This window comes from Podarcis pityusensis, assembly GCF_964106645.2.
Source record: "Podarcis pityusensis genome assembly, chromosome: 11".
Classification (NCBI taxonomy): Eukaryota; Metazoa; Chordata; class Lepidosauria; order Squamata; family Lacertidae; genus Podarcis; species Podarcis pityusensis.
The window spans coordinates 32142571-32163840 of NC_138036.1; the positions used below are offsets into that span (position 1 = coordinate 32142571).

At 40.8% G+C, this 21270-nt stretch overlaps 1 protein-coding gene across 1 annotated transcript in view; it reads right to left on the reverse strand.

Annotated features, from left to right (window-relative positions):
- Positions 1-1265: 1265 nt before the first annotated feature.
- EDIL3 (EGF like repeats and discoidin domains 3) overlaps positions 1266-21270 on the reverse strand; it is a 236244-nt gene continuing 216239 nt past the window's right edge. The window contains exons 10-11 of the mRNA XM_080972845.1: positions 17815-17970; positions 1266-9354 (exon numbers count right to left, since the gene is read on the reverse strand). Of these exons, the coding sequence (XP_080828971.1) occupies positions 9205-9354; positions 17815-17970 (306 nt within the window). The 3' untranslated portion in view covers positions 1266-9204. The remainder of the gene's footprint in view (positions 9355-17814; positions 17971-21270) is intronic.

Sequence of the window (21270 nt, forward strand, 5' to 3'; positions counted from 1 at the left end):
TGACCCATCTTTGTCCTCTGCTACTGGGGTAAAAGAACTGATCATCAACCTAACCCAGAGGACCTTAAAGACCAACTAAGTTAGTTCTTGGTATAAGCTTTCGTGTGCATGCACACTTCTTCAGATGTGTATCTGAAGAAGTGTGCATGCACACGAAAGCTTATACCAAGAACTAACTTAGTTGGTCTTTAAGGTGCTACAGGAAGGAATTTTTTTACTTCGACTATGGCAGACCAACACGGCTACCCATCTGTAACCTAACCCAGAGGAGTAACTCATAATCTACAAAGGAGAGATGCAATTTGCTTTATATATGCTTTTATTAGCCACTTGCTGCTAAATGTGTTGTCCTTCTGTGCTTACATAAACCAGTAAAATTTGTGAACTCTTCACCTGGTGTGGCCTGCTGTTCTCTCTGTTCAGCTGGAATCTGAATGGAGCAATGACCACTGTAATTTGCCTAAGGGTGGGAATACATTAGTGGGCAGACAAGTGCTCCTGCTTTTCAGAGAGCCAGCAGAAATGGCCGTCCTGCAGATAAGCAGGAACAGGATTCCATGATGGAACAGAAAGACAGAATTGGAGAAAATACAGCAGCAGAGAGAATGTAATACACAATATAGAGAACTGGACAGGAAGCGGAGCCTAAGCTCAAAGGGAGATTCACTGTTTATTACTACGAGGGGAGCTCTGAGCTTATATCTCCAGGTAGTCTCCAAAGATTTAACTAAGGACAGGGCCACACAAGGAGGTTAAGTTATATAGAGGCAGTGGAAGCGGAACAAGACAAGAGTAATGCAAGTCCTTGAGAAGGCATAGAAATGTGGCCTCCACAGAGTGTGTGCACTGTTGTTGATAAGAAGCCTGCAATTTCCCAGAAGGTCTCTTTTAGATTCCTAGTTATCAATCAAACTACACTATGGCTCGCTAGTCTGTGACAAGGTAGCAATTCTCTCAAGTATTGAAGCTCAGGACAGGAACCAAACCAAGAGGATAAGCACATCCATCCATTCAAAATGATTCAGGGCTATTCTATGCAAGAAACAAAGTGTGTGCCTGGATTCACTGCCAATGTGTGGAAATGAAAATTATATGAATTCTTATTTTCTCATGCTGATATGCACTTGTAGACTGCATTGTGGAGTGATTTCCAAAGGACTATAATAGCAACAATGTAGATACCCCTTTTCACACTTATCTAGTGAACACCCCACTTTCTCCTCTCAGATGATGAAAGAAGGTACCATTCAAATCACTTCAAGGACTTTCCAATTTTTCAAAAGTTTTATTGTTAAGTTTGAAGACTAGACGAGGTCATACTGTTTTAACATCATTCTACATAATTTAAATATATACAAAAACATTGGAACTTTACACAGGTCGCCAAGGTTGCAAAAGTCATTGTGTCTGAGATACTTCTGTACTTACTGACACATCTGAAGCCAGCTTTGAATATTATATTTCATATGTTGTTGTATAGCACAGATACACTCATTAGTATCCTTAGTCTTCAAAACTCACACAAATTTGTATCTGTTCATTCTGAAAGAGAAAGTCAACCTAAAAATCAGAACCAGGGGTGGGTGGGTTTTTTGTTTTGTTTATGTGAGAAGCCCTTAATAGAACATAGATTATCCTAAGCCTTGTGCATTATGTTTTACTTTCCAGGCTATAAAAGTAGTAAATTAGGGAGCTATAGAAATGGGAAATCTGCCTAGAAATGACTAACAACTCTGGGGTAAACACAGATGATTTTTTTTTTCCACTCCTTCAGTTTTGCTGTTAGAATTAATACAAAAGTTAAGGACTGTTTCGTAATGTTTTCTCAAGAAGTTTAAAGGCTACACATCTCAAACTATTTAATTCAACAGAGATCACTCAAGCTTGAGGGTTGCAGCTTTAAATAAACCAACATGCTGATCCTAAATACATTGTAGTAAATCTCAAAGCGCCTACTTCTGGAAATGTTCCATTAGTTTCAACATAACTATTTCAGACTAAGAAAACTGAAAATTTCTCCTTAACTGGATGTTCACTCAAACCTCATCATGTATGCATTGCAAGTAGTCTCAGGCTTGCACATACACATCCAACTCATAGAATGTTTTCTATAGCCCTTTTAGACATCCAGTGAACATACAGAGGGGGAGAATCACTATCACACAAGCTGTCCCAACTTCTAGTGTGGTGTAGTGGTTGAGAGCGGTAGTCTTGTAATCTGGGGAACCGGGTTCGCGTCTCCGCTCCTCCACATGCAGCTGCTGGGTGACCTTGGTCCAGTCACACTTCTTTGAAGTCTCTCAGCCCCACTCATCTCACACAGTGTTTGTTGTGGGGGAGGAAGGGAAAGGAAAATGTTAGCCGCTTTGAGACTCCTTAAAGGGAGTGAAAGGCGGGATATCAAATCCAAACTCTTCTTCTTCTTCTTCTTCTTCTACACATTTATCCAAAGGTCTGAGTACGTATACATATTTGATGAATGTATGCTCCCTTCACATGACTGAGCTCTGCAAAAAGCAGGGTCCCCTATTGCATGTATTGAGCCTGTGAATGTATCATGATATGCATTTGTGTTCAGACTTTGGGATGAACACCTAGACTCTAGGGCATAGAGATCAGGAGAAGACAGCAAGACAGCAAATGTGACCTTGTTCCCTTCCATGGATTACTGAATGTCTGAAAAGGCCTATGAGCCACATGCGTTCATATAAAATACTCATACAAAAGGGTGTATGGATCACATGAACAAAGCAAACTCAGGCTCATGTGCACATTCAAATGAGGGGAGAATGTGGGCCCATGACTTGCTTCTGAGTTCATGACTTGCGAAGAGCACACATGTTAGGGCAATTTGTGAACCTGCCCCATTTATTTTTCAATCAAAACATACAATTATGATCCACAAACCACTTGGCCTGGAGCACTTCCTCCTGAGCTTAAAACCTAGGCAATTTGTAGATCACAACGACATCCAACATATGTACAATTGTGTGGTGTTGTTCCATTTTTATTAATAAGATGTAATACCTAGACTCAGGGCAGACCAAAACATGTATGTACACCACACTGTGCTTTAGTACACAATTAACCAACAGCTGGTGACTCACAGCCGAATGTGTGAACTGCCTGCATTGAAAAGTGTTGTGGTCGAGGTGCGCAGGTAATCTGAAAATGCTGTCTGAGGTGCTTGATCAGTGATGGCTTTCACACATGCCAGTCACTGAGTGACCATGAATATGTACGTGTGAGCTCATTCTTACTACAGAACACACTATACACATTGTGCACAATGACAAACAGAACAAAAAGTGTTCTATATGGGACACATTTAGAGGTCAGCTGTTACCTTTAATCCAAAAGACACAATCCACTGGGAAGTTCTTCCTTTGCAAGAGGGCAAAACTAGACCTGCATATATTTTTTGTTATGTAAACAGGAGCTGTGGGGAAGCTAGAGCAGCTTTAGGGCAATGAGGTGCATGTGAAGAGGGGAGTTTAACTCTTTTTCTCCTGCTATGGTTTGAAAAAAACCATCGGAGCTGCCATTTGCATTCCAAGGAAAGGTCCTATTGCATTCCAAGGGAAGGTCCTATTGATTTCCCTTGAAATACAAATAGCAGCTTTTGAGAGGTGATTCTCATTCAGGACGGTGGAAAAAAGAGGAACATAGGCTTTCAACATAGGCTTCAATCAAGCTTCCAGAAAAATGCAACCATTGTATCCGCTTGGTTAATGTGATGTCCAGCAGTGGCGGCTGGTGGGGTAAAGGGCAGGCCAACAGTAGGTGGACCAGGTGGTGCTACAGCCAATGACAAGCAGAGTCAACTAATTCTAGTTTTGTCCCCATCCTCTTCCCTGTTGAGTTATATGAAGACATACACAAATTGAAAAAACAGGAGTTCATGCCAGCATACAAAGACACAATATATGGAAAATGCTCTGCCACTCTCAAGAATACCCTTGCATCGGAGATAATGAAAATATTTTATTAATTCTAATGTTGTACTTATTTTGATGGTTCTGCAGTACCGCTTGCATGTACTGTGTGCCCTGTAATGGTGGGTATATTGTGACAAATGCATTCATTGTACTTTGCTTGCCATATATTTTGTCTTTGTATGCTGGCCTGAACCCCTGTTTTTTCAATTTGTGTATGCTCCTCTACAGCGGGTTCCTTTTGTGCAAGTTATATGAAGGCAACACTGAGAGCAGGAGGAGGAATCTGACAGGCAATGGTACCCTCTGGGCTGGTAATAGGAAGGCAGGCAGGTGGGGGCTGGCTGAAGGCAAAGAGAGGCTGGTGGGGGAGTGTGCCATTTGCCCAAATGGAATAGCTTCTGTTATTTTGGCCATGGCATGAAATACAGGGTCAGATTGTTATGCAGGCCCCATTTATTCCAGTGAGAAGAATTTCTCAGTAAATTGTGTCCATAGTTACTGAATAGATGTCGAAGGCATTTTTTTTAGTTTAATAATGTTGTGACAGGTGCAAAATGTGGCAAAAAGCCTCAAGGTGTATCTTGAAAAAGAAAGAAAGGAAAGCTTTCAGGCTCCTCTGAATAACATTGTAAAGGCCGACAGAACTGAGCAGCAGAAGGAAAAAATGCAACCCTTTCAAATAGAAGACTGAGTGACCACATTTTCAATAGGATGCTCTTTTTCGAACTATAAACTATATTACATATAAGTTAATTGCAAATCCAAGAAATATTCATTTAAATGCATTTTCTTTTTTAAAAAAGGAAAAAAAATACTAATAAACACAGAAACATTTTATCAGAACATTCTGACTAGCAGCTCAAAGTGCTCCATTGGTGACAGCTATAGTCACTGACATGGTGTTAGCAGTAGCTGGAGTTCAAGATGGAGCCCAAACGTTACAGACCTGACGTGTCTTATTTGCAGGAACCACCTCTTATTCAGGGAAGCTGCATCCCCAAAGCATTTCTTTCAGTAAGATCTTCTGCAGAGGACCAATTGCTGACCATTACCCCGAGCCATCAAAGGTGGCCTGCATTCTTTGGGGCTTTCATGTGCAAAAGGGCACTGTGTATGCAGTTTCCCTTGCTTGACAGTCATTCCGTAAGAAGTGCCATATAGATGCAGCACCAATCACCTGTTTAATCCCCCGTCTTTCACACACACCCAATATGACACTGCCACTACTCTTTCTGGGTGGACCACAGGTAGACCTTGGGATTGGTACCAGTGTTTACTGTGGTGGTGCCAGGCCTCATATGATTAGGCATGCTATTCATTGAACCAGCTAAGGACTGCAAGTGCAAAATTTGGCCCCATCAAATAGGCGTGTAAAAATGAGGCCCCATTGAAGTCTCGACCCACTAAAATGTCAAACAATCCACAGTTTTTTTCTCCAGCATAGGCCAATACAATTAAGAAAAACTACTCTGGAGTAAGTAGGCTGTGAATCACAGGATCTTCATAAGAGCTTAAAAGTGCAGGATTTGGGCCATATGTAGTTAAATGCCATTTCAGTTACCATCCTTATTCTTTTAGCCATTTGCACCTTAAAGCACAGTTATGATTGACTTTCTCTTTAAAATTATTCACTACAATTGAAGACCACTCCATAGATAACATTGTTAAGAAATGTTAACACAGTTACAGACAAGACAGTAACAGTCTAGTGGCTTTTGTAATGCAGCACAAATCCAACTAAAAAACAAAGAAACCCCATAAACTTAACAGTGTTGCACAGGACCTTAACATTTCTTACACATAACTTGCTTTATCTTGATCAGATTCTCAAACTAAGGATCTCAGAATATCCATGTCTAAGCCTTACAAAAAAAAAGTGTGAACAAATACACCTTAAGAATTAGGTGCTCTTTATCGACAGATCTCATTATTCTACTGGTTCGATGTTTTTGAGAGGCGCTTTCAAGATAGCATCCCCTGATCATTAAAGGTTTTTGTTTTTAAGCAAAGCAGATGTAATGACCATGTCCAAATGTCATGCTAAATCATTGTTAGTGTGCTGTGCACAAACAGGAATAAGCTGCAGTGAGCTTTGGGTTTTCATCCTCTCCCCTATCCTATCCTCTTTCCATGTGGTCAGAAGGAGGAATTTTGAAGCTTTCACTTCTACTTGTGATTAACCACAGCTTGCTGTAACATCTAGACCTGAGAGTATGTCTTAAAATTAGCCATAGTTAATGTTAAAACAGGTTTGTTGCTCTAGATGACATGGCAAACCATGATTACGCAAAAGTGGATGTGAGAACTTCTAAACTCTTCCCCTCGGGATGAAGAGAGGAGAGAAGAGGGGAGGAACATGTGAGTTCACGTTGCACAGTTTCATGTGATGTGTCAACGTGGCCATTATCTCCTGTTGCAGAGTAGGAGTTTATGTGAAGGTTGTGATGACCCTTAAAAAATATATCAGACTTTTAAATCTCTTTCTTTTCTTTTTAAACAAGCGTATCGATTCCTTACTGTAAAATTATAGGATGACTAAGTATTTATTAAGGTCATAGAGCCCATCTTTATATCTCCATTTTTTTTCTTTTAATGATAATGGAATTTCATAAAAAAATACTTAGCATGATGTGTTAATGAGACACAACCAAGAAAAAAATCTACCACAGTATGTTATGAAATTAAAAATGAAAATGAGCACAACTTGAAGGTTTTAAGTAATAAGAAGACACTCAAGAATTATAAAAGAAATGGACAGAATACCAATACCTTATTAAAATGAAAGTGCTTTGCAATATTTGTTAGGACTACCATTTACCAGGAACTCCTTCTGCACAACGAAGGAGTTTTACACAAGATAAATTCCTTCTATTAAATCCTGGCCGTGTTTTCATACACATTTGTCACAGCTTGGGTTGCACTGACCCAGATGGTGGTCGGGCAGAGAGTCAGAAATGGAGAGCCATTTACACAGTGCTCTGCCAGCACCTTTGTGTACTAATTCCAATGGCAACAGCATCTCATATCTTGCTTGGCCAGGGATTGGCATTGGTTACTGTTTCTCTGGGAAAACTGCATACATGGCTTTCTAGCATTGACTGATGTGCGCTGCATCCTAGGTCCATTCAAATGAAGCTACAGCCATCTTGACAATTTCAAATGGAAGATCTTAGTCACAGAGGTCAATGCGCAAGAGAACTGGATTTATGGCTAATTCAGGTTATCAACTGAAGAGGGTGTTATTAGGTAATAGGCTAATCACTAACGATGAGTAATAAGGTCACCTCTTGAGATATTTGCTTCCTCTGAAGGGATCGGTTCTGATGTATAAGCAAGACCCATTAGCGATAGCTGACCTGTGATAAACAGTTCACACCACAGCTATGATGCAGCAGCTGCGGTTGCCACATGACCCCATGGAGTTACTTGGGAAAACACTTCAAAAACCTTTTTACCCCATTCAGTAATCCCAGCTCTTCCTTCAATAGTGATAGCAAGATCTACCAGCACTGAGGCTGCAAATGATAAGAAAACTGAATGCCTGAAGTAGGAATACTGTGGTGTTTGACTGACTCCTGTATGTGGCTTATCTTTCTGAATGCATGCATGCTGCTTGATCCATCAGGGCAGTATGTACTCCATTCTCTGTTATCAGGGCACTGCATGATCCACATTTTAAAAAATAATTAAAATTCTACAATCCAACTTCTATACCCTTTCCAGTCATGGGGAGGCGATGGAACTATGGTGGGCACTGAAATTCCAACCTCTGGAGATTGCAGCAGCTGCTGGCAAGATACTTTCGATCATATTTTTTGCAGTCTTAAGAGCTATAAACTCTTTGAAATGAAGGCTGCCATTCCCAGAAAGCTGAATTCATCACCCAATAATGAGTTCTTTACTCTCCCTCCAATTTCTTTCCTGAAGGCTCATAGCATACACTCAGCCCTGCTTATTATCGCTGATGATTGGCACCTGCCCCGTATCTGAATCCAATTCCCCTACTTCCTTCCTCTCTCTGTTTTTGCAACACTGCCACTTGCGTATCCTACAAGACTTGTCTTCTCCAGTCAGAGGGCCTGAAGAATCCTTGCAGAGCTGATGGTTAAAATAATGTTAAGATATAATATTATATGACCACTCAGCCTCAGGTTTCATCCTTCCACACATATTTCTGAAGCTTGGGGACAGTGCTGTAGTTGAGTTGCTCCTCAGAACGAGGATACACAGTCCATATGTTTTGGCATGTACCTCTAGATCGCACAATGACCCTTGCCCATTGAGTCATAGGAAGCATCTCAGAGAAGCCATCTCCTAGGCAGCTCCATGAGGCAACTACCATGCATGAAAATGCAGGATCAAATGAATGCCCGCTTTGTAGCATTCATGTGTGCCTCCCTCCCGGCTACAGTTACTTAAGCTTTGAATTTGGTCCATGATCTTTCATCTCACCATCCCTTAGAAAGAAAATGCAAGCTGAATTCACTGACAAAATCATTAACTTCATAATACACTGATAGCAGATTTTGTTCCATAAAATTCAGGTTGGCTCATTGAAAAGAAACAGAAGCAGTTAATGTGATCAAACATAAAAGACAGTGACGATGCCCACAGTGTGCTAAATGGGAAGCAAAACATGTGGAAATGAAACCCTAGGGTGGGTGGACTCGGCTGTTTGTAAAGAAAATTACAAAAGGTAGTTTGTGACACCAGGAGGACTGCAGACCACAGAGATCACTTCCAAAAAAAGTGTCATTAATCTTGACAATGCTTGATAGGCACAAGGGAAACAATCAAATGCAGTCATCCCCGAGAAAAACTTATTGCTAAAGCTGCAGTATCACTTTTTGCAAGTGAGATGACCATGTGGGTTTGGAAACAATGAATCAGCCTGTTCCTTCTCAAGTCACAAGTGAACTCTGTCATGCCACTTTCATCTTCCTTGTAAAAAGGATGCTGCTTCTTACTCCTAACGATATTTCAGCCAGCATGAAATAACTCAGAAAAAAAAACCTTAAAAGGTAAATTCCACATCAAAACAGAGTAATAACTGGAACTAAGATTTAAAAGAACCCCCCAACTCAGATTTGGACCATTTTAAGGGCAGGCTTAGACCTCCTTACAAAAGACAGTTAGCGGCCTACCAGAAAGTGAGCACTTGTTCATGAAAAACCCATTCAACTTCCTACAGGTTTTGCACAGTTTCTTCTATGGAGATATTTTTTTTAGGAATATCAAGAGTTGTGCGGAAAAGTGAAGATCCTCGTCAGTCCTCCTCTGTACAGCCCAAGAGCTCTGACCGTAAAGTGATCCTGCCGTACCATGACCAAGGGAGGATCCTTATGTGCCGTGCATAGATTGGGGGGTCAATGACGTTCTTTCTGTGGGTGTCGTTATCAAAGTTGCCCTGGAAAACCTGAAAAGTGACCAAGAAGAACCAGTGATAGCAAAATAGTACAAAAGAAACCAGGCAGAGTGGGGAGATGGAGGCAAGAGAGCACCGAGAAAAACAGCAAAGATAGACAGATATGTGCTGCCATCAGAAAGTCAGGTTGCCTGACTCAGGAATGAATTATGTTTTATATATGGATATTACTAGGAATGCTTGGTGTTCCAGAAAAAAACCTCACCAATGACTACAATTCCTAAATCCAGTTCCTCGTGAGTAAGCCCTTTTGAACTTAGGACTCAACTACATTCATAAAGATAAAGCGCTTTATATGCGTTATAACTGTGGCACCAGATGTTGCTATGGAGTCCCGTCTTTTGCCAACGGGATTTCCCTGTAAGAAGTTTACAATGCATTTAACTGAATCGTTGGTTGTTGCTTTTTATAGAAGTGCACCATTGTGTTTTGCTCTTATGAGCTATCAAGCACTGCTCCTGTTAAGGGTATTGTTGAAACTAACACCATCATTTAGTCTAGTAATACCAGGGTTGGGGAGGATGAGAAGAAGTGAGAGGTGAGAGGGAAAGCAAGACACACACCTAGAAAATACTTCAATTGTACAATGTGCACCTCCCTGCTGCAAAAAGCATTACTATTGATGACATTAAAATATCTGTTATTGATATGTTTGTGTACCATTTGGCAGACCAGAAAATAAGGAGAAAATTCGTTTTTCTTTTTTTCTTTTAAAATGCCAAGATTATTTGGAATGCAGGATTAAAAAAAAAAAAAATCTCACACATGCAGCTTGGAGATACATCATTTTTCTTTAAAAAGTCATTAATGACTAAAATGCCACCTGTACCAAGCAAACTGTCAGCTACCAAGGTAACAGTTCCGAGTAAGCCTGCCTAAACGCAGAAGTTAAAATGATGTGCAAGGCATATTTGTTTTAGGATTCATTTCCTTGGGGTAAGTGTTTGTTTGGTGCTTGCCAGATGCATGTTTATTTTATAGTGCATGTAGAGCAGTGTTGTGGCACCATAAGGCCATTTTGGCCAACCACACCCAGCCTGCCCTACACTTGATGTCATATATGATGTCAGATGTGGGGAAGATCAAGGCAAGGCTTGGACAAAAGAAGCTTTGCAGGCATTACTGGCCACCTGATTGGCGGTGCCCGCAAAGCCACTTTCCAGCATTTTCCAAGAGCCAACCAACAGGTGATTGTTGGCGCTTGGGAAGCAACTGGGCTCAGGGATTCCCCAGTGTCAACAACGCCTTCCCCCCAGTTTGTGTCACCTACTGCTGGCAAGCAGTATTCTCTTAAGACAGAAATTGCAATGTGTTTGTCATCAGGAAAATGAAAGTGACATCTATAGCAGGCTACAGCCCTGTGCTCCAGGCTGCCATGCCCTTGCCTTGCAAAGCAGCACATTATAAGCTTTTACATAGCACCTTGTTACTCAGTTGCTTGATCTGGAAACAGCATGTAACAGCAGTGATTTTTTTATTTTACAGGGAAACAAATTAAGAGAACAAGGAGAGTGAGCTGGCTGCAAATCACCCCATAGGGCAACCATACCATCAGCCTGTTCAAAGTGGCAGGTACAAAGGCTGCTTCTCATTGGACTTGAGTAAGAAAAAAATAATAGCAATAGGGAAATCTAAAGTATTGCATTTAATATAACAAAACACAGCTCTAACAGTATGGGGCACAAGAATGTAGGAAGAGCTCAGCTGGATCAAGCCAAAGGCTTATTCAGTCCAATATCCTGTTCTCACAGCAACCAAACAGATGGACCTGAGGAAAGCAGTGCTTGTCCCACTTTTGAGATCTCTACCATGTTGAGCTGTACAATTGGTGTAGCACCTCAGTGGTTCTAGTGTGTACATTTATGTTTTAATTCTATTTTTGTCTCTGTCATTTAAAGCTAAGGAGTATGCAGCAGCTAGGAAGAAGCGGGAGGGAGGGAAACAAAAAACTGTTTTTTTAAAAAACAACATTTTCTTTATAGACAGATTCTCCTCAATTGACAAGAAAATCCTGGGGAACTCAGTCTTTTTAATCCTCTTGCCAATTTTTTTTTAAAAAAACTGTTTTTGAACAATAGCTGTGGGATGCAATTAAGCTGTCTTCTTTGCAGTATTTACCAGGAATTCCAACAGAGCAAAGACCATTTTTTTCCTAGACAACATAGGTGAAAAATCCTGCAAACACAACATTATTAATATCCTCAAGGTAAATAACTTCTCCTTAGCAACTGGCTAGTGCAAGCCTGAGCCATTGTTTTCCCCATCTTCAAGGTTGCATGGTAGACTAGAGAAAAAACAGTTTTTTCATCAGCCTACTTTGATGTAAAGCAATATTTGTAATTATTCTTTATATAGTAGTAAGGAATGGATAGATCAATCTATTTTTGGTCTGTGTCAGTTTCACATGTGTTCATCCAGCCCATCATGTTTCCACATTAAAGTACGATTTCACCCTGAAAAAATATCTATATGAATTAATATTTAAATATGCATACTTTTATACCAATGCACACATTTCTAAATTGTTCTTATCCCCAAATATGGATTCTGGTACATTTCTTGAACTGAGAACTGTTATCACAAAATCCAGGAAAGTATCTGAAGCATTATTCCATTCCAATATTGTCTTATTAGTCCAGGAAGTGCAAATTAGGTTGCTTCACTTAAAAGAGTAGCAACACACTCGGTGAGGCAGATTTGCAGAACTGCTCTCCTGACCTGGTATTTCTACTGCTTATGGATATACAGGTATTGTTATGCATGCTTTCTCCTAATGTGTACATTTGTTGGTTGAAAAGCTACTCTGCTAAATTCAGAGAAGTGTTTATTTCGAAAGATAGCTATGCTTCTGTTTGCATAATGTTTTGGGAAGGGAGAATTAGGTGGGTTCCCACTGGACTGCAAACCAAACCAAATTTCTCATCCATTCCCTTCTTTCTACATGCAAAGAATGCAGAAAAGTGGAGCTACTCTTGTTTCCTGCACTTTGCAGGATACTGTAGAACAGGGTATTCTCGCAAAGCACATCTGTTCCATGCATGCAACATCCCAAGTGCATGTGGGAAAGGATTTTGCAGATCATGGCATGCATTTCTAATTTTACATGGCAATTCCTTTCATATGACCCACAGTTATTCCTTTCCCCATAACAGACTCCACCAAGTATGGTATTCATTACTATGGCACTGAAAGTACAGTGATCTACTGACCTCTAGTTGAGGAAAACATGATTACCATTTAGTCCAGAGAGATTTCCCCCCCAAAATGTATTTTTCTCAACATGCTCCAATTTCAGTGATTTCCAGCTCAGTCCAAACACAGAGATGGTGTTCGTGCATATCTTTCAAACCATTTAAAATGAACCCAAAGAGAGAGAGAAAGAAAGAGAATGTAGGGTATAGTTTTGCAGCTCTCCTGGGCTGCATCCCTAGAGAAACTTGGTGTCGATTTAAACTCAGATAACTGGCAGTTAAAGTGGCAAGCGCCAGAAAGAAACAGCAGGAGCAACTGTTCTTTTTCATATCTTCTCCATTTGAAAGTGCTATGAGACCTGAGCCAAAACAGTCTTTTTACTTCTGTTGCTGCTTTCATTAATGTTAAAAAGAAAACTCTGATAAGAGTGTGTGTGTGTGTGTGTGTGCGCGCGCGCCTGCCCTTCCAGCTGCCCTGATTGGCCTTGGATGAAAAGCAAAAAAATACATTTGATTTTCATGCCATTTGCTTAGTGCCTAATCAAACATGCAAATTTTGTCATGAATATCAAAAATATCGGTTCAACTACATAAGTGGCAGACATACATACACTGCTAGAAAGCTGCTTTTTCACACTTCAAAGCAATCCCAAAAACCTTTAACTACATACTAAGCATACAGTGGCTGTGTGTCCTATTGTCCAGAGGGCAGTCCTCTATTTGGAGAGGCCAACATTTGCAAGGGCTATCCAAGCCTGGTTTAAAGATGAAGTACTATCAGGAGAGAAAGAAGCAAAAGTGGCCCCACCTTTAGGTAGAGTGAGGTGGAATGAAAAAATACATGATATTAAAAGGTCTTAGAGAACAAAAGGGGTCATAGCCTGGTGCTGAAAGGACAACAACATGGGCACCAGGTGAGCTTACATAGGAAGAGCATTCCAGAGCCACTACCAAAAAGGCCCCCTCTCTCTTGTCATAGCCAACCTCCAAGTTTCAGATTAAGAAAGCACTTGGAAAAGGGTCTCTGTAGATGGCCTTGCTGTACACAGGTAGATAAATACAAGAGGAGGGGCTCCATCAAGTACAGAGGACCCACACTGTGTAAGGCTTTATAAGTCTGAACCAGCATTTTGAATTGGACAGCGAAGGCAAAAAAGAACTGATGTAATCTGTTCATAATGCCTACTCTTACTTAAAATGCTTTATTTATTGAATTTGTTTCTCATCATTTTCTCCAAGGAGCTCGTGGTTTGCATGGTTCACTCCTCATTATTTCATCCCCACAACAACCCTGTGAGGTAGGTTAGGATGAGAAGCAGCGACTGGCCCAAGGTCACTTAACGAGATTCATCACCAAATGGGGATATTTTCCACCAGCTGAAGTTTCTGGATAGTATTTGAAAGCAGCACCATGTGCAATGCATCACCAGCCATCCTGTAGAGGCCTGCATTTAGGAAACTGGCAATGTCCCCTCTTCTTCACAATGAAGCCTGCAAGGGGAAAGATGGCTGGGGAAAAGGAAGAGGTAGCTCTCTGCAGCTTCTTTCTGTGAGGTTTTGGACCTAAACCACTTGAGTTGGGTCTTGGGATTTTGGTTCCCACCTCTTGCAAGAGAGGAGAGGCTATGAAAGGCAGAAATACCAGTGTATGTTGCAAATGTGGTGAGAATGGAGAGATGCCCAAGAGAACCATGTGGCTAAGATGTGGGAAAGCTGTACACTCCCAGGGCTGGAGCTTGCTCTAAAGTGAGCTTGCTATGTAGGGCTGTGAAGTTATGGTAGAACTTGTGGGCAAATTACTTCATACATGCCCTCTCTGTCCACAAAGCGGCTTACACAACATCAGGTGGGGCTGAACCTTGAAACTAGTTTGATGCCAGTTCTTGAACCTTGTGATACTAGAGTATTGGGGTGGAGTATTGTTTTTGTTTGTTACTGTAAGTCACCCTGTGATCCTCAGATGAAAAGCAGTATAGAAATTTAATAAATAACAGAGTGGGAGCAAACAAGAGAGTAGGAAGAAGGTTAGTTGTGGATTCATGGATGAAGGGAAGGGAGGTGCTCTTCCTCAGGACAGATTAAAATCCAAACCAGAAAAAAGGGGGTCACAATGCTTGCTTTGTTTCTAAGATGCGTATTACACATCACTGATGTGTGTATTCCAAGTCAAAGAATTAACTATGGATCAGGAAGAACCTAAAGATGTGCTCAAAGCTGTAAGAAGGATATATATTTTTGGATTCTAGAGTTTCTTATAAAGTTGCCTCCCAGCTGTCGGGCATCAGATTCCCTCTTCAAATGAATGTTTGTGCTTAGAATAACAATGAAGATGTATCTATCGAACTGTGAATGCAGAATGTTTTAAAGTAGACGTTTTCATTGTTCCCCAAGGTCTACCAATACTGCAATTAGCCATTCAGTTGAGGAAGAGGGAAAAATGAGCAGCAGTCCCTAGGAAAACCCTGTAAACTACAATTAATGATACAGATGAGTGAGATTAACAGTGGAAATAAGTCAATTTATTTTCTGAGTCAACTTGGCATTTGGAAAATAAGCCCTTGCCTCCCTCCCAGACTCCCTGATCCCACAAAGCACCATCTTTACCAGACACTCCATCACCATACTCCAAATATCTTATCTCTTGTGTGGGAGCGGTGGTGGTGCACAGGGAGAGTGATGAAATCTGACTCTGCCCTCCTTATCTGGTGTCCCAGCACACTTTGCAACGTGCCAAACATGCATTTCAGCCCTTGAGATATGTAGTTCTGCTAAGGTCTGTTCCAGGGATGGAGTTCCCATGGCCCTTCAGATGTTGCTGGTCTACAATTCCCATCATTCCCATGCCAGCTTGTGCTGATGGGAGCTGGATTTTAATGGAATCTGGAGGGCCACAAGTTGTCCATCCCTAGGTTCTACTCCCGTTATCAGACACTGGAGATGGCAGGGAGGGGCTGACTTCTCTCTTTCCATGTGACAGGAAAGGTGGTTCAGGGACTGGGAATCTGGAAGGCAGGGAGGAAAACTGGGAATTTTCATTTGGCTTAGGCTTTAATTCAAACTAGATAACTCAGGGGCATGTAAAGCCACTATTATAAGCCTTCAAATCTTGTATCCATATATAGAAAGGTTATCTGCCATCTCTAACAACATGTTGTTGTTGTTGTTGTTGTTGTTGTTGTTGTTGTTGTTGTTGTAGTATTTATATGCCAACCATCTGACTGGGTTGCCCCGGCCACTCTGGGCAGCTACCAACAAAACATTAATCTTAATGATACCCCCACTACTTACATTGCAATGTTAACCTTTCTTCTAGCCCATGGCTAGAATGCTAAGTCTGAATCCATGCTCAAATGCCTGCTCAGGTGTGATGCTCAGCTGGCCACCTTGGACTAGCCTAACTTAGTTCACAGGATGCTAAGTAAAGAAAAAATTGTGAGGAGCATCTTGGAGAAAAGATGGGACACACATGAAATGAATTCATGGTAGGGAGTCATGCTATGGTCAATATTAGACTGTCTGAAATCCTGTAGGAATTCTCAGAAGATAATGGTAGATGAAAACTGTATTTGATTGCTGCTCACCATCATTGCAGGGGGTAGACTATTTGAAGGTCAACTCTACTACACAGCTTGCTCCAGCTGAGTGCTATCTGGGAAGAATGGCTAACTGGCAGTGCTGCTATAATACAAGACAGCGTCCATCGCTCGAGAAGGAAGAGAACTGCTTCCTCTTTAGAAAAACAGTTGCACACCAGGCTAGTTTGAATAGAATTCAAAAGTCTTCAGAGATGTTCATGAATACCAGTTTTCCGCCTATGAATTTTCATTGCTTATAACATATAAAAATAATATGGATTATAACAGAACTATTTTGTGATTGACTCATTTTGATATAGTTAAAAAGTTAACCTAATTACTCATACCCAACTTTGAGAAAAAATGTGTCTTTATTGAGACAGATGCATGCTGTCAGTTTCTACATCCACATTTTGCCCTAGATTTTACAGATCCACTCTGAAATTTTGGGTAGGACCAATTTTTTCTGTGCTCCAGTGACTGTTATTTTAGATTATGCATTTTTGTGTTTTTATATCGTAAACTGCCCTGTGATCTTCACATGAAGGGTGGTATGGAAATTTAATATAAATAAATAAATAAATAGATTCTGGGAAAAGCTTTTTCCAGAAAGTTATTGCTTTCTGCTTGGTAGTGTCACTTAAATATCCTAGCATGATTCCAGTGGAATTGTGGGTCATGACATTTCTTATTAGATCTCAACCACATGTGCAAACAGACGGCATTTTTATGATGGGATTTGCACTAGTAATTCCCCTCTGACTGATAAACTTCCTTCAATCTACTCAGTACTGAACACCAATGAAGCAATATAGTGGTTATCAAGCTTATGTGACTTAGAAATGTGTACTCACATCAGGCGATATATTTCTAACCCTGTGTTGGGATTTCTATTATATGTTTAGCTCAGATCTCCCACAGTTTTGAGAGCTAAGTGCATTTCCTTGCTGTTTGAAGTATAAACAGGCTAGGCAGGAACTATACAGTATGTCCTGAAGGCAGAGTATTGTATTGATTATTTTGCATATAATAAAAATGTAAGTGTGCCTTCACACAATAGTTCATGTGGCTACCAACAGAGGCTGCTGCAAACTACAGTATGATGACACAATCCTTTTCACTTGCTGCTGGGCCATCACAGCTGTGTTGGGAGGGTGATGAAGAGACAGAGACAGGCAGGGGGGTGGCCCAGGTGAATGAGTGTATGGGCAGCAGCCCAGGGAAGTTGTGTAGGTGGGCAGGTGGCCCAAGTGTGGTGTGTGTGTGGTACCCACAACAGTTTCTCAAGTCTGCAAATGTGCCAAGGGGGCCCAGGAAGCCAGGTGACTCCTGCATATTTTATGAACCATTTAACCATGGATAAAAGTGAATTTTAAAATCAGAAAATGAAACGTTTTCCATTAAGTGCATTTGATGATATACATATAAAAATATATTCTCCATTTAACAGCTTTAAATTTGACACATTTCTGCAACTAAAACTGAAGTATCTATAAATGTTGGTGCATAACGACATCGATTCTTTCTGTTCACCTTGACTTTTAGCCATAGACCCTTTGGCATGAACATCCTATAAAGCAGACAGCAGACATTAACCTGCAGGCTACTAGCTCTGTGATTACCAGGGATGTAGCAGCTTTCTATAAAAAAATGCTTTCCAAATATCAATTGCCTCATTACCTCACCTTATCCTTTTTTTGCTTTTCATCCTGATATATGGTCCAGTGCTCTCCATTGTTGCTGTAGGCAAGTTTATAGGAGCCCACAAATTGTACATGACCAAAATCTTTGGCTCCTTGAGTAATTATGCCCGTCACCTTTGTAGGAACAAGAAGATCAATCTAAAAAACAAAAAAAACCCAAGAAAGTAAATACAAAATGGTAACGTTACAATGTTTTGCGTTCTCAAATTCATTTTCAAAAAAGGTTTAGAGTTTCTTTCTTGGCCAGGTCACAGAAGATCTAATACAAATGGGCAAAATAATACTGAAAGTAATGTGTGAAATTCATTGGCACGTTTGATATAGTAAATGAATGCAGTTTTTATTAGAATTATTATCAATCACATTGGTTTGCACAAAACTTCCAACATTTAGTCACAGAATAAGGCACACTGAAATAAATAGCTTGGAATGAATTTGCCACCCCACCCCATGCTAAATTATTTTCCTAATCTTGGATGAGAACTTCCATGAACTTCAGATTGCTTTTCTGACTTATTTCCATAATGTCATTTTCAGCATTTTTGCCATGCTTTCTGGTGCATAAATGTTTTACAATATTTATGTAATTCATTCCGACAAGATGAATTATTATGCCCATCTGATTGCAGGGATTTGATTGCAAGGATTTGGTAAAGCAAAGCCACCCACAGACAGTGTTTCCCATTGTGGACTATAAATGTTTCTGAAGCAAATGTTCCTTGTGTGCACGTAGCTGGCAAGACACACACTGGCAGTCTTGTGAACAGCTAGCAGGGACTAAAGGCGCATTCCTATAAACAATATTCTCATGTAACTGCAATTATCTCAATGATACTTGCATGGCCATAGTGACTGCTGAATTCATTGACCCATGGCTAGTCAGCTAGTCGGAAGGAGGCTTCCCGGCAGCACAGTCACCTTGACCATGCAGAGGAGGATGGAGATGGAAGGGAAGAACATGCATGCGTTCTCCTCCTTGTTTTTTAAATTTAACCTGCATATATATATTTGCAGGAAAGGGAATCTGTTTGAAGAATGGCTGAAGCTTTAAAAGCTTCCCTTACAGTACATTTATATAGTGCACATCCATGCCCAAATACTACAGAACATTTCCATATATTTTCTCCACTACACTAAGGATGAGGTACTTTCTGTCACTTTGGTGCCAATTCATCAATACACACACACACACACACTGCTGTTTTTTATTTATCAAAGCTCACTATCCTGAAATTTTGCAGGGAACCTACCTACCTAGGGGCACCTCTACAATCTTTGTAATGCTCATAAAATTGGGCTACAAAACAATGGGAGGAGAGAAATAAGTCCTTAAAAACAACAACCCAGCTCCATAAATATTAAGGGATCCACTTACACAAAAATATCTTCCCCTACATTTGGCACTCTTCATTCGCTCAGAGGGGAAAGTTGTACTTATGTATTTCATCCAATTCTGCCAAGTAATAAAAAGTTGTCACCTGTACTTTTTTAAACTTTGAAATTTAAAGCTGCCCAGTACAGGCCCCACCACACCTATTTGTCTACAATCTGGCAGGCCTCATCCTCTGGCAAAGCATAAAGAAATTATAGCCATTTCTTGATTTCCCTATTGTAGTTAATGGGGAGAAAAGTGTTGCCTCAGATTTCCTCAAGCTGAGTATCTGAACTAAGGTGAGCAGAAGTGATGCACCTGGTGGGCATAGCTGCAATGCTAGCTTCCCAAAAGTGGTGCCACTGACATGGCGCAGTTGCCTTTGCAGGAGCAACTGACTGGTTCTGCTGGTGTGCCCGCAGAGCTCCATCCTCTTCCCTGCCTCTGTCCGGGCAAGTGGTAGTAGCATTGCTGTCAGAAAGCTAGAATTGCAGGTGAGCCACTTCTGAAAGTGGGAAAGGAAGCCCCAAACTAAAGTGACTCACTAATCCAAGTGCTAAAGCAGAGCTCGGAAGCAGTTTTATTTTGGTATTGCCAGTCTTATCAAGGAACTGGGGGTGGGTGGGGGGAGAGAGATGATTTCCTTCTTAGCATTCACTATGGCTTTAATGGGTTGCAGTTGACTTTCCTTTATCCATATGTCTCTTATCAGCAAATTAGCATTTTTATTAGCTGCTAAAATAATGATAAAATAATCATGGTGTTATTTCTGGGTGCTTGATTCCTTGGTAAATAATGCTAATAAAAATGGATTCTATGTTTAAGCTACTTTGCAATTATTTTAAGGTTTATAATTTTTTTTGCTTAGTTTGTTTTAGAGTTGCATCTGGAACATGCACTGAAATTTTTTGGAATTGGGTGGTTGTTGTTGTTGCTGTAGATGGACTGATATGACAACTATACCTAGACTTTTCCCCCCATCAGTAGCAATATGAAAATAATGATGTTAGCTTAGGATGAACTTAAGCCCTCAAGAAGCAGGAGAGTTAGGAGGCAGTCAGAGAGTTGCTAGGCAACCAGCAGAGGAGCAGAGGACAGACAGTGTATCTAGTGGAAGTGGGGAGGGGGCAGGCCAGCCTCTCAGTCCCTGTGCTCGCAGACTAGACAAGGTCAGAGTGCAACGGAAGGGCAAGAGGGGAAGGGTGGGAATCTGGCATCCTCCCTGTTGTGAGCGGGGTGGAGTTTCAGACTGACCAACTCCCTTCAATGCAAGCAGGTGAGAAGCCGGGCTCTGGATGTGTTTATGTAAATCAACATAACATGAAACTGCCAGAGAGTCATTAATTCTTATCGGGGCTTGCTTGCCTGCCTGAGATCATTACAGCAGTCATGCCATAGGACTGATAAGGGATATGAACCCAGGTCTCCCTAATCAAAATCCAGTAGGCAAGCTGCTTTACCACACTTTACCAGCTCACTATCCTATGATTGTCAGTTGATCCTCATAAATTGGGTATTATCCTATGTACTGCTGTTCAATGTTTGTTATTTTTACTATATAGATAAACATTAGACACTCCTTGAGGGTGTGGCTATGGGGCTCATAATGCTTTGCCTCTGCACTTCGAAATGTACACCACTGAGCACTTGCACAAACATTGCCCAAAGCACACAGGAAAAGGCACCTGCATTTTATAACAACAAGGAGATGAAAGCCACATAGGAAGGTGGACAGATAACACAGTTCCTGAACTGCTAAAGTGCTCACAAATAACTGTTCAGGTGCTCACAAGGTTAAATCTGCCCTTTGAGATATTTATACTAGGGTTAGGCTGGGAAGAGCCTGTTATTATATACAGAGGTGTTAGACACGCACACCCTTCATGCATGCACACAACAATAGCTTGTACAGAGGCAGCTTCATTCAGCCAATCTTATGCAGAATGACTTCTACCGTCTGTCAGCTAAGATTATTATGCACTGCTTAACCTACTTCCATAGCTATGTTTCTGTTGCTCTAAAGCAAGAGTGACAAAATCACATTAGAACCACAAATAAGCTTACAA